Source organism: Onychomys torridus, chromosome 11, assembly GCF_903995425.1.
Source record: "Onychomys torridus chromosome 11, mOncTor1.1, whole genome shotgun sequence".
NCBI lineage: Eukaryota > Metazoa > Chordata > Mammalia > Rodentia > Cricetidae > Onychomys > Onychomys torridus.
This window is the reverse complement of record NC_050453.1, coordinates 18,350,023-18,364,351: the sequence shown is the minus strand read 5'-3', so window position 1 is coordinate 18,364,351 and position 14,329 is coordinate 18,350,023. Positions and strand designations below refer to the sequence as shown.

General features: G+C 33.8%; 1 protein-coding gene across 2 annotated transcripts in view; it reads right to left on the bottom strand.

The window, feature by feature from the left end:
* Positions 1 to 14,329, bottom strand: part of Akt3 (AKT serine/threonine kinase 3) — a 255,291-nt gene that overhangs the window by 33,014 nt on the left and 207,948 nt on the right. For both annotated transcript variants that reach the window (XM_036201762.1, XM_036201763.1), the window contains exon 10: positions 9,557 to 9,685. In XM_036201762.1, the coding sequence (XP_036057655.1) occupies positions 9,557 to 9,685 (129 nt within the window). The remainder of the gene's footprint in view (positions 1 to 9,556; positions 9,686 to 14,329) is intronic.

The following is a 14,329-nucleotide window of genomic DNA, read 5'->3' as shown; positions in this document are numbered from 1 at the left end:
AAATATATCAGATACAAAGACAATTTAGTTAGTTATGGCATAAATATATCACTTTGGTTACATTAGAACAATCTCTTCAAATCCAAACACAGCAATTTATTATGAGTGCTGACCCCAGCATGCAAGTGCAGCTAGAGAGCCCAAGGCCTTGTACATGGTAGGCAAGTGTTCTACCACTATGTTATAAACACAACTGAAAATGTGAGTCTTGCCCAATGGACTATTCATCATCTAGAGACAATGTCCAGCACTTTACTTAGATAACTACATTTGTATTAATATTAAACTTCAGTTTATCCGACGCTTTACAAAGCTTTGAGAAAATCTGGTCTAGAATATGAATTTCATCAACTAAAAAATTCTTATTTTAGATTAATAAAATGCTTTATTGAATTATGGGTATTTCTGACAGTCACATTAAAGTTACCTCCTCAAAAGGCACTTGAGCAGAAGTATTTAAAGATGAAGGACAGAATTTTAAAAACTCAACCATATAGTTGCTTTATTGTCAATGAAACCAAGAAAATCATCTGTAACTTAAGATCAAAAGACCAGTTATTGTAACTAAAGAAAATATTTTCTAAAAGAGAAACTTTAGTTTTTTTAATAGACAAAACAGTCACACTTTATGTATGCGAGTAAATAACATGGGGCAAACAGAATACAAAAAATAGCAAAGAAGCATAAGGAATTTTTTATTTCTTAAAGGAAATACACTATGTACCTTTTAAAGGAAGTGACATCTCAAACCTCATTAGTGGAGTACACTGTTTTCTGAACCATTATCTAACTGATACAGGATTTCACCCAATGACAAATAAAACAAAGATCTAACTAATCTGTAACTGGATTCCTACACCAGCAACAACACAGTGGCAGACATGAAAAGGAGCCAAGTGTGGTCTTTAACCTCCTTTTTCATAAAGCCATAAAAAGCATAAAAGCTGGATTAACTGCCTTCTGAACCCACATTTCACCAGCCGGGTTCTCATCCCCAGCTGGCAGAACTGGCAATCCTTTATTTTTGTTTAAATACCTGGTTTTCAGCCAGAAGGGTAGGAGTACAGAAAAAGAGGGCTTCATTTTGAAGAGAATAGCAACTAAAAACCAAAACTGCATTGTAAAAGAAAAAAAATCTATTAGATAAAATGAAATACATTTTATTTAGCTTTGTAAAATAAACACTAATTCTCAATATAGGTGGTTCTGCATCTGATATGTAGGTCTTCACTTCTACACAGATACAAGATGATGTAACTGGAACTGTCTGCTGTATCTCTTTGTGGTCAACAATATTGATGGAATGCACTGTGTTACTGACGTGCAGACTTCATTCAGCATTGCTGAGAACACACCATAACAACTCAGCCACACTCTTAAGAGGCTTTGCTACAAAGAAATACTGTATGTAGGTTGTGAGGCAAAATGTTCAAGAAATAAAAATAAGAATGACTGTTACGTTCTACACAGACACATAATGTGAAACATATTCCACTTTTTGTATTATATATTTTCTCTCTTAAATAGAATGCTTTAATTTCACATAATTCTGTAAAATACTCTCAAATTTCCAAATCAAATTAATTATTCCAAATATATCTTTTGTATTATTTTTTTAAAAAAAGTTTTTCTTCCTCACTCAAAGTACTTCTTTTTCTAAAATTCTGGTAGCGTGTAAAATTTGCACTTTTTAAGCTAATTGTTAAATATCTCTCTGGTCACTTCAAAGGATGACTTTTCTGTAGCATACCAGAATTTCATGGTCACTGTGAGGCTGATAAGGGTATGAACGACATGGTGTAAAGGTATAGTAATAAGGAAGTATACTTCTGCCCCATTCACCTGGCTCTCTCATATTACTAGGTTATAACTGCAGATCAGAACATATTCTGATAAGAAGTCGATAGAAGACTGATTTTGATGAAATGACCTAAGCGGCCCTTACCTTAAAATGACAGACGTTTCCCCAAACTGCAAATGCAGCAGGGTGCAGACACCTAGCGCTGCCTTCCATCCTAACACCCTTGGTAAGCTTAGATGTAGCCTGTCCACTCAACACAATCTCCACAAAGACAAGTGACAAAAGAAAACGTACTCAAGTGAAGAGAGACCACATCAAATCAGGCGTCAAATAGTACAGACTCCAAGAAACAGGCTGCATTTCAGTTTCCCTACCAGAACCCAGAAAAATAAAACCCAATATTCAAGCAGGTCAAAGCAGACATCAGCTAACATCAAACATTTAGTAACATCTGATGAAAATACTTAACACTTATTTTTTTTAAAATGGTAGGTAAATGAAACAATTTTGAATCCACAAATAAGCTCTTAAATAGTAATTTTAAAAGATATTTTAAAACTATGTATTTGAAAATGACACTACCAAGTAAAGGCTTCCAATATTAACATAATAGGCATTTTCAAAAACATTTTAATTCCAGTACCATTTTACCAAACAAGATTTACTGAAAGAGTAAAGGGACATCTTTCTCAGTTTGCTAGCCAGGCCAAAGAATGCACCCAAGACTAGCAATTATAAGGAGACGATGTATGCCCTGGAGTGGCTTGCTGCTCAATCAATAATCCTGACAGAACAGATGGGGGAAAAATCAAACATCTAAACAAACTGTCTACACACCTATGTTGTGAAAGTAAACTGTGAACTTGGATGAACCAATTTACCACTTCTTCACGTTTTTTCTCTGGTAACTCCACATTCAGGTAACTGACATATATATGTTACATAGAAACATCTATTTACAACTTCACTTACAAAGGTTATTTATATATTCTTCACATCATTTGATATTTTATCAAATTGGTATCTGATAATAAATGACAAAATTTTTCTTATTCAGATTTTAAAAGAGATTACAGTTTCAAGAGAAGTATATAATCCATGAGAATTCTGAGTTCCATGGTTTGTCAATGTTTTTTCATATTACTATTTTTTATATAACATACTATTTTATAATCAATGTCCAACTGCTCTAATTCTTAAGATACAGCATCCAAAAATGTCATACGCTATTTGCTCTAAATTTTATGTTACCTTCTAGCATTGCACAAATGCCTGAAGGCAACTAATATCACAATTTCAAAAGCAAACCAAAATCAGAACAGGAAAATCCCTTAAGACAAAAGCCAAGTGTATAAATACCAGTAACCAAGTCATACACGTATATTATCTTCCTAGAGTTCTCTATTGCTTTGTCACAAAGTGACAGACATTAATGAATTCTAAGAAACTGGGTCACTGTAACTCAAGTAAAAATAGGCATCATTAGTGTTTCTCAAGTAACTTAGGGTTACTTTTTTGTCTATACTTAGGATTCAGAAAATTTACTAAACTTTGGGCTTCCACTAAAATACCAAATATTCTGATTCATAACATTAAAAAGAAGCTTATGTGAGATTCAGCTAGCATAAGAACTAATAACTTCTAAATTAGTAAAAAGCACTAACTGTAGAAGTTGAGGAGAATTTATTCTATTTTACTTCACATTTAAACAATATCCAATTATGGGACAAACTGGATAATTGTTCATGTTACCATAATTGGACCATAGTAAAGAAATAAACCAAGCAATAAGCCAACTCCTCTGATAGAAGTTCTTAAATATAAATTCTAACAATGAAACAGACAACTGAACTAATTACTAGGCCCCTGATGGGACTTCAATTTACTTAACTTCCTGCTAATACTCGCAATGACATCTTTCAAGACTGCCAGAAAGAGCAAGGTTTTCAAAGTCCTTCACAGGGACAGGTGTCGGAAAAATTATTCATAATTAAACGTTAGTGTTTAACACAATGTTAGCAAAAATAACTTTTTACAAAGCTTAGAAGTCTAATTCCACAATTTGTAGGAACACAGCAGACCTTTGTTGAAGAGCTACTCTGAACATAACTGTGTACTTTACTATTTCTGCTTACAGATTAAAGATGCAAGCACATGTAAATGGCCACACTCATTTCTCATGAAGACTTCCAAAAGATGACACTGAAAGAGTCTACTAGACATTATCCTCACATTAATCCTTATTGATCAAAATTTTATCTAATTTATTTGTCTGTTCCCTTTAGCTACATTACCTCACACTCATCTTTCCCATGCTTTTACTTACTTCTAAGGAAGTTAATGTATTTTTCAGATTTTAAATTTTTATGTAGTTAATTTTCATTTGTACTATGATTTATTACAGTAAAATAGATTTCTTTACCAAGAGCTGTCAATATTCAGACGTGTTCCATATATTCTCAATATTTTACATCAGATATATTGGACAAAGATTTCAAAATAAAAATATACAAAATTCTAATAAGCAAATGCTTTAGAAATGGACTCTGAGAAGTAAGAGTGAATTAAAACCTGCATTTTTAGTCAGCTTAGAAAAAAAAGCACTTTTTGCACTTAGATAAAATAAAATTTCATAGTTCCATTTTCAACAGTAACCATAGCTAGATATTATACATTTCTCAAAAATCAAGTCATTTTATAATCTGTGTCTTTTCTAAGTTGGTTATCAAATAGTTTTATTTTTACACTATTACAGAAGTGCATTTCTCTGGGTTCCCCAAACCACCTTCCTCAACCTTGCCCATCTGTCACCATCTGCTTCTTTTTAGCATGTACTTTTTGTGTGATCACATAAGCATGTGAAAAATAACTAACATTCAGATGATTATCTGCTGGTACATTTGAGGACTGGGCACAATAAAAGTGAACTGCCAAAACGCACTTAACACTTTTAATTTTGTTGGGTCTTGCATGTAAGCTACATTTGATTTTCAAACTGTTTTACAGTTGGAAAGTTGAGCAGGTACTGCTAACTCAAGAGCAAAGCTGAGACTACAAATAATTAGCACTGCATAAAATCATCTGGATTTAATAGGATCCAAACTAAATAATGAAATTTAAAAGAGTTTATATGTGATTTCTAATTTCTCTTATAATTTGTAGGTGTTTAAACACAGCACAGACTACAAAAACAGAATCCTCTCAAGACATTCTTACAGTCCATAATTTTTTAATGGATTGGTTTTATTTCCTTGGACTACAACAAGAAAAATGAACTCATTTAAAGCTGTACATATCATTGCATTTTCAGAGATGCTATAAAGGAAATGCCTAGATTTAGGTCTGTCAGAACTTAATCTATGTAATCTCCTTAAAAAAATATTTTTCCTACCAGTAAACTGCCACCAAAAATATACTGTAAGCTTCGTTATTCATCAAAAGAGATTAAGAAAAAATATTTATTTATATGTTCGCTTTTCAATCAATGGTATTTTACTTTAGTAGACTTACCTTTTCTGGTGATATTTACCAAAAAAATAAGGGAGTCCATGTAAATGTAAGCATTTACAAATATGTTTTAAGTCTGACCCATAGAGCACTTAATAAAGTGGTTTTAGATGACCTTTTATATGCTTTTTGAGGAACCTTGGATATACACACCATCCATGTTTAAATTGCAAACCACTGCAATTTAGATGGACATAACTGAAAGATAAAAGAACACGCTGGCTGAAATGAAGGATGCCGCCTGACCTCAACACTCTGAACAGACAGTGCTCAAAGAGCAGAAATAAGGAAGAATACTAAGGTGATTCTCGCACATGAGCAGTAGTCCAGAATGCACTCTAGGTCTAACTGATCTTCCTATCAAAAAAAGATCAACACTGATAACAGTACAGAACAGAAATGAAAGGTTCAAAAAATGGAACATACCATCTGAAAGTAAAGAGAAAGGCTAGTTTCAACATGGGACAATCTTTCTCTAGTTGACCATGTAGATCCCACTGTATTACCCCTGGCTTGAAATTCAGATACTCCCTTACCCAAAGGATTCAAAACTAGTTCCTTTGCATTCCAAGCACTATCCACTTGTCTACTTTCCTCCCTTCCTATGCTGTGTTAGGGTTCTCGTGTCTCACCCCTCCCCAGGAGGGCTTACTTTGTCCTCCACTGCAATATATAACTCTAGACATTAACTGAAGAAAATCATTCCCTAGTGTTTCTCTATGCCTAGCACCTATCATAAAGTCTGACATCTAGTAAGAATTCAGTATTTCTTTACTCCACAAATGGGTATTCTTCAATGAAATGGCACAAATTGATGACTAGAATAAGAAAGTACATTTGAAATTTTTTCAGGTAGGGTAAATACATTCCAAGATATTCTGATTTAACAAAAATGTAGTGAAAGATGTAGATATTTGGACATATAATTTAAATTACTTGAAAACTTAGTTGTTTCAAAGTTTATCATCTACAAAAAAAAAAAAGAACTGTAATGATCACCTTATTCTATAAATGTGTCAAGATTTCAATTAATAAAATACTGTGTATCAATCACAGATGAGTAAACAGATTGTTGTTTAAAGGCTTTAATACTTTTAGAAATATGCAGCGGCCAATCAAGGGATGGCTCAGGTGGTAAAAGTGCTTGCTGAAAACTTGACAAACTTGACAACCTCAATTTGATTCCCAGCATCCATATGGTAGAGAGAGAATGAGTGCCTGAAGGCTGTCCACTGACAGCCACATGTATATGGCAGCCCATGCACACACACACACACACACACACACACACACACACACACACACACACACATATACAAATACACAATAATTAAATGCAATAAAATGTTAAATATGTAGAAATGACTGCTTTTTTCTTTTTTTAAAGAAACAGTTTCTTGAGTATTGGTAACTCTGAGAAACAAGTCTCTTTACATTCAGTTCTTGGTTTTGTCTTTCAGTTGATAATGTCTCCAAAGAAAACAGTATTTTTGTTTCTTAGGAGATCATCTGCTTCTCAAATGAGACGTGTTTATCTTCTCCAGAGTAATTTCTCCTAATTGTGACATAAATAATTTTGGTATTCTAAATCTGGGATGCCATCATTCATTACAAATGTATAGCAAGGGCAATTGAATGCCAGAAAAACAAAGACTTTGTTTCCATGACACTCAAAAAAACAAAACTAGTCCAGAAAATATGATCTTATATTTGAATCAACAAAAACATCATTTCTAAAATTTTACTTAATTCTTTCATAAAAACAGAATTTTAAATCCTAGCCTCTAGAACAGAGAAAATTACATGTTTGGCAAGACAACAATACTTGGAAATGTACTACATTTTAAATATTAGCACTTATTTATAATTACTAAGCCCTTTGAAATGTTAATTTAATTCCTAGTTTTAAAAAACTAATACTGTAAGGCAACATGTTAATACATACATAATTTATTCTACTTTCTAATGTTGTGTGATTACCATTTCCTATTAGGCCATCATTCATATAATTAAAGATGAAAAGTTAGGCTTTATGGTCTAGTAACCCTAATTAGAATCCTGGTACTCTTGAAAAGTACAGGGAAGTAATATGATCAAAATATATTATTTACATAGATGACATTCTCAAAGAATAAATAAGTGGGTTTTTTTGTTTTTGTTTTTTAAAAGAACTCTGTTGTTTACCTCACATTACCCCCTAGCTCTGTTCAGATTACTAAATGAAAAATGAGTTTCACGTTAGTCCAAATGTCACAGGAACAGACAATGATGATTGATAGCAGAAATTCTACTCATCAAAGGCAGGCTCCTCTACCTTTAACATCAGCAACACTGGCCTTGCTGCACTCTGAGGGTGGGTGCCCATTGGTCCAGTTCCCGCCCCCTTCTGACTACCCTGTGTGCAACCCTCTTCCTCCTCTGTGTTGGTTTCCTCCTCCTTAGCACTCAGATAGATGAGTAAACACCCCTTTCTGTAGCCATCAATCTGTGGAAGATTTTGTTACCCAAATACGGCTGCAGTAACTCCCATCTCACATGCTCCTCTAATGGGAGGTGTACACGGTTTGAAACTGTGAAGGTTTACAATTGCTGCAAGGAAAACCATATGACAAAAGTGGTGTGGGTCTTATGGAAAAAAGACCAGGAAATGAGATGACACATGAACGGTTTCAGCAGCATTTTTCATACAGCCAAAAGGGGTACAATAGGGATGAAACTTAAAAGACAATTTGCTAAGGGAAAGAGCCAGACATACAAGGCTCCATGTCATATAATTTTATTCACATGAAATGTTCAGAATGAGCTCCAAGGAGAGCCTAGAGAGAAAGGATGAGAAACTGATGAAGGTGAGGTCATAGTTGGAATTATTAAAACATTTTACACCAGGCCGTGGTGGCGCACGCCTGTAATCCCAGCACTCGGGAGGCAGAGAGGCAGGCGGATATCTGTGAGTTCAAGGCCAGCCTGGGCTACAAAGCAAGTTCCAGGAAAGACGCAAAGCTACACAGAGAAACCCTGTCTCGAGAAACCAAAAAAAAAAAAAAATTTACAAAAGGAATAGTTGCACAATTCTAAACATCTTTAAAAGTAAACTATTGACTTAAAAAATTATATGGCATGTGAGCTATAACCAAATCGTAAAAATAAAAAAAGTATTTTTAAAAATTGAACAGTTTACTAGTTTAAAAACAAAAGAGGAAGAGGAAGGTTTGGGTGAGTTTAAGACTGCTTCTAATTTGTTCCTAGGTCATTTTCTCTTAGATCTGTAGGCCAAAGGGCCCTGGCCGTTTGGAAGAAGCCTGAGCCACAGAGACAACACCCTTAATGACATGTCATTGGACACCTAGCAGCAGCTGTCACACAGAAGAGTGAAGGAGCTTCTAAGTAATTTTATTTTCTAAGCAGTTACCTTCAGCTAAGACTTTCAGCTAAGGCCACACTTGTGAGCGGGACAGAAAGAAGCCACCTGTGTAGCCTCATCTGCATTCTTGTGTAAAGGAGCCCAAGGTTACAGGAAACTGTTTCATCACTGAACATCTGAGTAGGCTCTTCTACACAAAGACTAACTGACACACCTAAGATACACCAAATTACACCTTTCCCTTTTTCTTCCTTTGACTTTTCTTCCCTATGGAACTTTATGCATTATGATTTATGTATAGTTTCTGTCTGACAGAAGTTCCTTGAGAGTACAGTCATTTTCTATATTGCTCCTATACTTGCATATCGCACAAAAAATCCTCAACACAGGGCAGACACACAACAGATACTTGAATAAACTAAGGAGCACCTCATGGGTTTAAAGCCTCCTCTTCATCCTTTCTTGTGAGATCACATGTAAGTAAGTCATTTTTTCAATTTCCAAAACAAAACAATTTCCAGTAGTTAAACACAAACACCAACAATCACTATAATCTCTGCTTGAAAAACTATAAATATGCTTACTGACATTATTCAATTATTCTATTTAATAAATGAAGCAAAATTAATATAACCAAGAAATAAAATGTATAGTCAAGAAAAAACATGATTTAATCTACTTTACTAAAAATATATGTGCTTACAGACCATATAAGGTTTAATTTACACATCTGTGGCCTTAAAATATCTCATTAAGTAAGTTAAAAGCAAAATAAATTATTCTGATTGAAAACTTGTTTAAAAAAAAAGTAGGGAAACTGCAACTTGAAAAAAAATCCCTTGAGAAACATTAGTATTAATTTTCCTATAAATGGGACTTAGGCCTACCTCTGGTGCCAGATACTCTGGTGTACCACAGAATGTCTTCATGGTGGCTGCATCTGTGATTCCTTCTTTGCAAAGTCCAAAATCTGTAATTTTTATATGGCCATCTTTATCCAGCATCAGATTTTCCAACTGTGTGTGAAAACAGCATAATTTATTCTATAAGCTTCAACAAGAGAATAGTTTTGAAAAATGATTAATAGAGTACTGGAAAGAGACACAGTTATATTCAATAAAGCTGTCAGTCCTTGCAAATTCTGTAACTTCACATGTAAAATGAAGGATCTTTTATCAAACATTTGTTGTGATAAAATTACTGATTTTCACATCAGTGGAAAAAAGTAGCATAGCCTTAAGAACAATTACTGATTAAATTCTAAGGATAAAAGACTAAACAGAATAAATCTTTGTAAGCAATATCAATTCCTTTTTACTGTATAGTATTATTTACATCAACCCAAAAGCTACACATCTTGCTACAGACAGTTTCGATACTTCTCTTAACAGCCATAATACTGCCTTTTGCTTATAGAAACATTCTTTTGATCATTTAATTTTTGTAACAGAAGGTGTAATTCCTTTTGTAATTCTTACTAATAAAAAACCCCAACTCTTTTAAACATAAAAAGAAAAAGAATATCAAAGTGAAACATGTTATACAGCTGGAGTCTCTGAACTCAACTTTAATTGATACATACCAAAGAGAATTGTAAAGATTTAACCTTTGTCAAAAATCATACATCTCAAGAAAAGAGTTATGAAATGCCCAGGAACAGAAAATTTTGCAAAGCCAACACAATTAAGAATACCAGTGTAGTTGGCCCTCCCACTCAAACCTAAGCTATGACATCATCACATGGAGATCTGTGTAGACTGAAATATGATCATACAACCTCATACATAAGAAATACAAGTATGAAAGAACCTTAATAAGATGCAGAATACTTAACTTTTATTTAAGGAGTAGATACTTTAACATAACAAAATACTTCTCAGAATGCTAAAGTTAATATGAAATGTAGAGAATGCCACATATGAACACAGATAGGCTGTGTACTAATGACACAAATATGGAGACACCATATTCTGCAATATGGTTGTGTTTTATACAGTCAAAAATATGGGAACAAGTTGTGTTCAAAGCAGAAACCACAGCAGCTATGTCTTTTTATGTATCTCTTCAACAGACTACTTGATTAAACTGAATGTTCAATACATTCCAAACATAATGAACTTCTGAAGAGTAAACGTTTGTTCAACTTATCTACAGAGAGCTAAAAAGAGCCATTAACTATACCATTAAACTATTTTCTAAAAATAAGCTATTTTTGCCAGATGGTGGTGGTGCATGCCTTTAATCCCAGCACTCGGGAGGCAGAGGCAGGTGGATCTCTTGAGTTTGAGGCCAGCCTGGTCTACAAAGCGAGTTCCAGGACAGGCACAAAGCTACACAGGGAAACCCTGTCTCAAAAAAACCAAAAAAAGAATTGTTACAAAAAAAATAAGCTATTTTATCCAAATTTAGATACATCTGCTGGCATCCTTTTTATGTTTGCTAACAACTGACAATCTATAAATAAGGCCTAATTTACACAGACAGCGCTAAGTCCTATGCATTAACTCCACCCAAGAAATGTCAGGAGTGTCTCTTTTTTTAATCTTTTTCTCTGCTGTGGTTGGTTGTCTTTTCTCTGGGCCTCTTCTAAACACACTCCTTATCCAGCCTTCTTAAACTTGACACAGTCAAAGAAAGACACATGCTGAAGCTCAGGTGCCTTGCTGAATAAAACCTGTATTTTCTGTTCTTAATTATTTTTGTTACTAATATGCATACTAATGCTTGTTCAATTAATTTGTTAAAAATTAAAAAAATCCTCAGTAAGATCTTTAAAAACCAAAAAAATAGTTCTTATAAACATAATGTATAGTTTTTGTAAAAGATCAAGTAATAAATAACAATTAGAAAAAAAGTGAATAAATCTTCTACTGTACACCTAATAAATCTTGTACTGTACACAATCTAGTTTGCATACATTACACCATTCCTGCTCATGTGATTTATATGCATCAGAAAGTATTCTTTAAAATTTTGTTAATGATTTATTTGTTCTTATTTTATGCACATTGGTGTTTTTCTTTAATATATGTCTGTATGAGGGTGTCAGATCCCTAGGAACTAGAGGTAGAGACAGTTGTGAACTGCCATGTGGTTGCTGGGAATTCAACCCAGGTCCTCTAGAAGAGCAGCCAATACTCTTAACCACTGAGCCATTACTACAACCCCCAGAAAGTAAATGTAAGATTATTTCTCTGCTTTTGAAAAAAAAAAAAAAAACTATTCTAAATGACTAAGTTTAAAAAAAAAAAAGAACCCAAAATAAACTTTTTTTTCTAAATTTGGGTAAAATCTGTATAAATTTTAAAATTTATACCCCCATATTTCAGCTGATATTCACACTATAGAACAAAAGTGACCATTTTTCCCAGTTGTCCCAGAAGTTGGTTCTCAGAACATGGGAATTTAGAATACTGTAACTGGGAATGCCCAAGTAAATCAAGGCAGTTGGTTATCATTCTTTTTATATTACTATATTAACTTCTCTCCCAAACTGTTACAATGCTCTTTTAAGGAGGTAAGCTTAAGGATGACAGTAAGAAATGGGCAGGAGTCATAGTGAAGGGTCACAGGAGCACCAGTGGGAGGAGGAGACAGCACAATGATTAGAGCACTGAGTGAAGCCTGGGCCTCTATTAATTAGTGCTCTGCTCCTTCTCATTGAGGACCTCTGACACTCTAATTTTTATGTACCTAACTTTCATTTGCACACATTGGTAAATAATAGTACCAATCTGAAATGAGGTTTTAAGCATTAAATGAGATGGTTAAAGCAGAGTTAAAACTGTAAGAATGTGACAATCATTTGTTAATGATGGAGAACTTAATAGTTTTCCTGTTGTGGAACATTATTTTAAATGGGCAAAGATGTGTTACTTTTGTTTATGCTGCATTTGTTTAATTATGTAAGGATGCATGTATCTGTTTGACCTTGCCTACTTAAGGCCCTGATTGGTCTAATAAAGAGCTGAACAGCCAACAGCTAGACAGAAGAGGTATAGGCAAGCTAGTGCACAGAGAGAATAAATAGGAGGAGAAATCTAGGCTCAGGAGGAAAGAAAGGAGGAAGAGAGAATGGGATAGACACCCAGGACCAGCAACCATGCAGCCAGTAACCAACCAGAGAAAGTAAGATATACAGAAAAAAAGAAGGTAAAAATCCTGGAGGCAAAAGGTAGATAAAGAGAAATAGGTTATTTTAAGTTAAAAGAACTAGGGAAAAAAAAAAAAAAAAAGCTAGCCACAAATAAGCCTAAGCTAGGACAAGTATTCAAAACCAATAATAAGTCTCCACATCATAATTTGGGAGCTGGTTAATGGCCCAAAAGAAAAAGCCTGGCACACTTTATTTTTTGTTTTGTTTTGTTTGTTTTTTTCAAAACAGGTTTCTCTATGTAGCTTTGGAGCCTGTCCTAGAACTCACTGTGTAGACCAGGCTAGCCTTGAACTCACAAGAGATCTGCTTGCCTCTGCCCTCCAAGTTTTTGTTTGTTTGTTTGTTTGTATGTTTTTTGTTTGTTTTTGGTGGTACACTTTTCTTTAAAAAAAATTCTTTTGTTTGTTTGTGGAGAAAGTCTTGCTATGTATCCCCGATTGTCCTGTAATTCATTATGCAAATCCACATGGTTTTAAGGGCAATGCTCCTGCCTCTGCTTCACAGGCATTAGGATTTCAGGTGCATGCCACCATGCTGGGCCACTTAGAGGATATTTTTTAAGTTATCAAAATATCATGAGAACTCCTGAACAATCTATTAAAAGAAAAAGTCACATTAAAGAATGAAAAACTTACAAAAATATTTCTTTAGTTCAGTAATTTTGTTAAAGTATTTTCAATATACACTAATTTTAATAAAATAAAATATAAAACATAAACATTTCCTAATTCTTAGTTATTTTACATGTCTACTTTCATTCATCAATTACTTCTCTCATTAACCTAAAATACCATATTCTGAATGACAAAAGATCACTTATCACTGAAGTATAAACAAATAAAGATCATCACCTTAGAAAATATCCCCATATTTAAAAAAAAATCAAATCTATTCTTATACAAAGATAAATTAGGAAGTAATGTACAATCATATAGTAAGTATCTTGCACAAGATCCAATAATGTTCTTATAAATTATATGAACAAAAAACATTAGTGGGGTGATTCCCGAGCCTGCAGGATCCACAAATTCACCTAACTGCAGTCAAGATACACCTAAACATCTAAGACGCACTGTATCACAACTTTCAATGTCAACAAGTGTCAACAATTTGGGTATTAGATCAGTTAAAACCCGTTCTGCAGTATAAATCAGGAACTGAACATTTACAAATGCTCTCTTTGACCCTCTATTCTAAATCTCATGCTTTTCCTTTTTCCTCATAAACCATAAGGACAAAATTCATTACGGTTTATTGTTCAAGCACTCCCAATTTTTAAAATTTGAAAGACAACTGTTTTACTTCCACAGTAAGCTTCTCGGATTAAGAAATGTGATGGTAGTTTACAGTTAATGGACACACAGACAGCAAAAACAGGGATAACGTCAAATAGAAAATTTATGCAATGCTTATAAATAAAAAAATATAGACAGTATTATTTGTATCACTCTGAGGTTATATCGTACTTTTGGGCTGGGAGTTATTAGATACAATGCCTTACAGA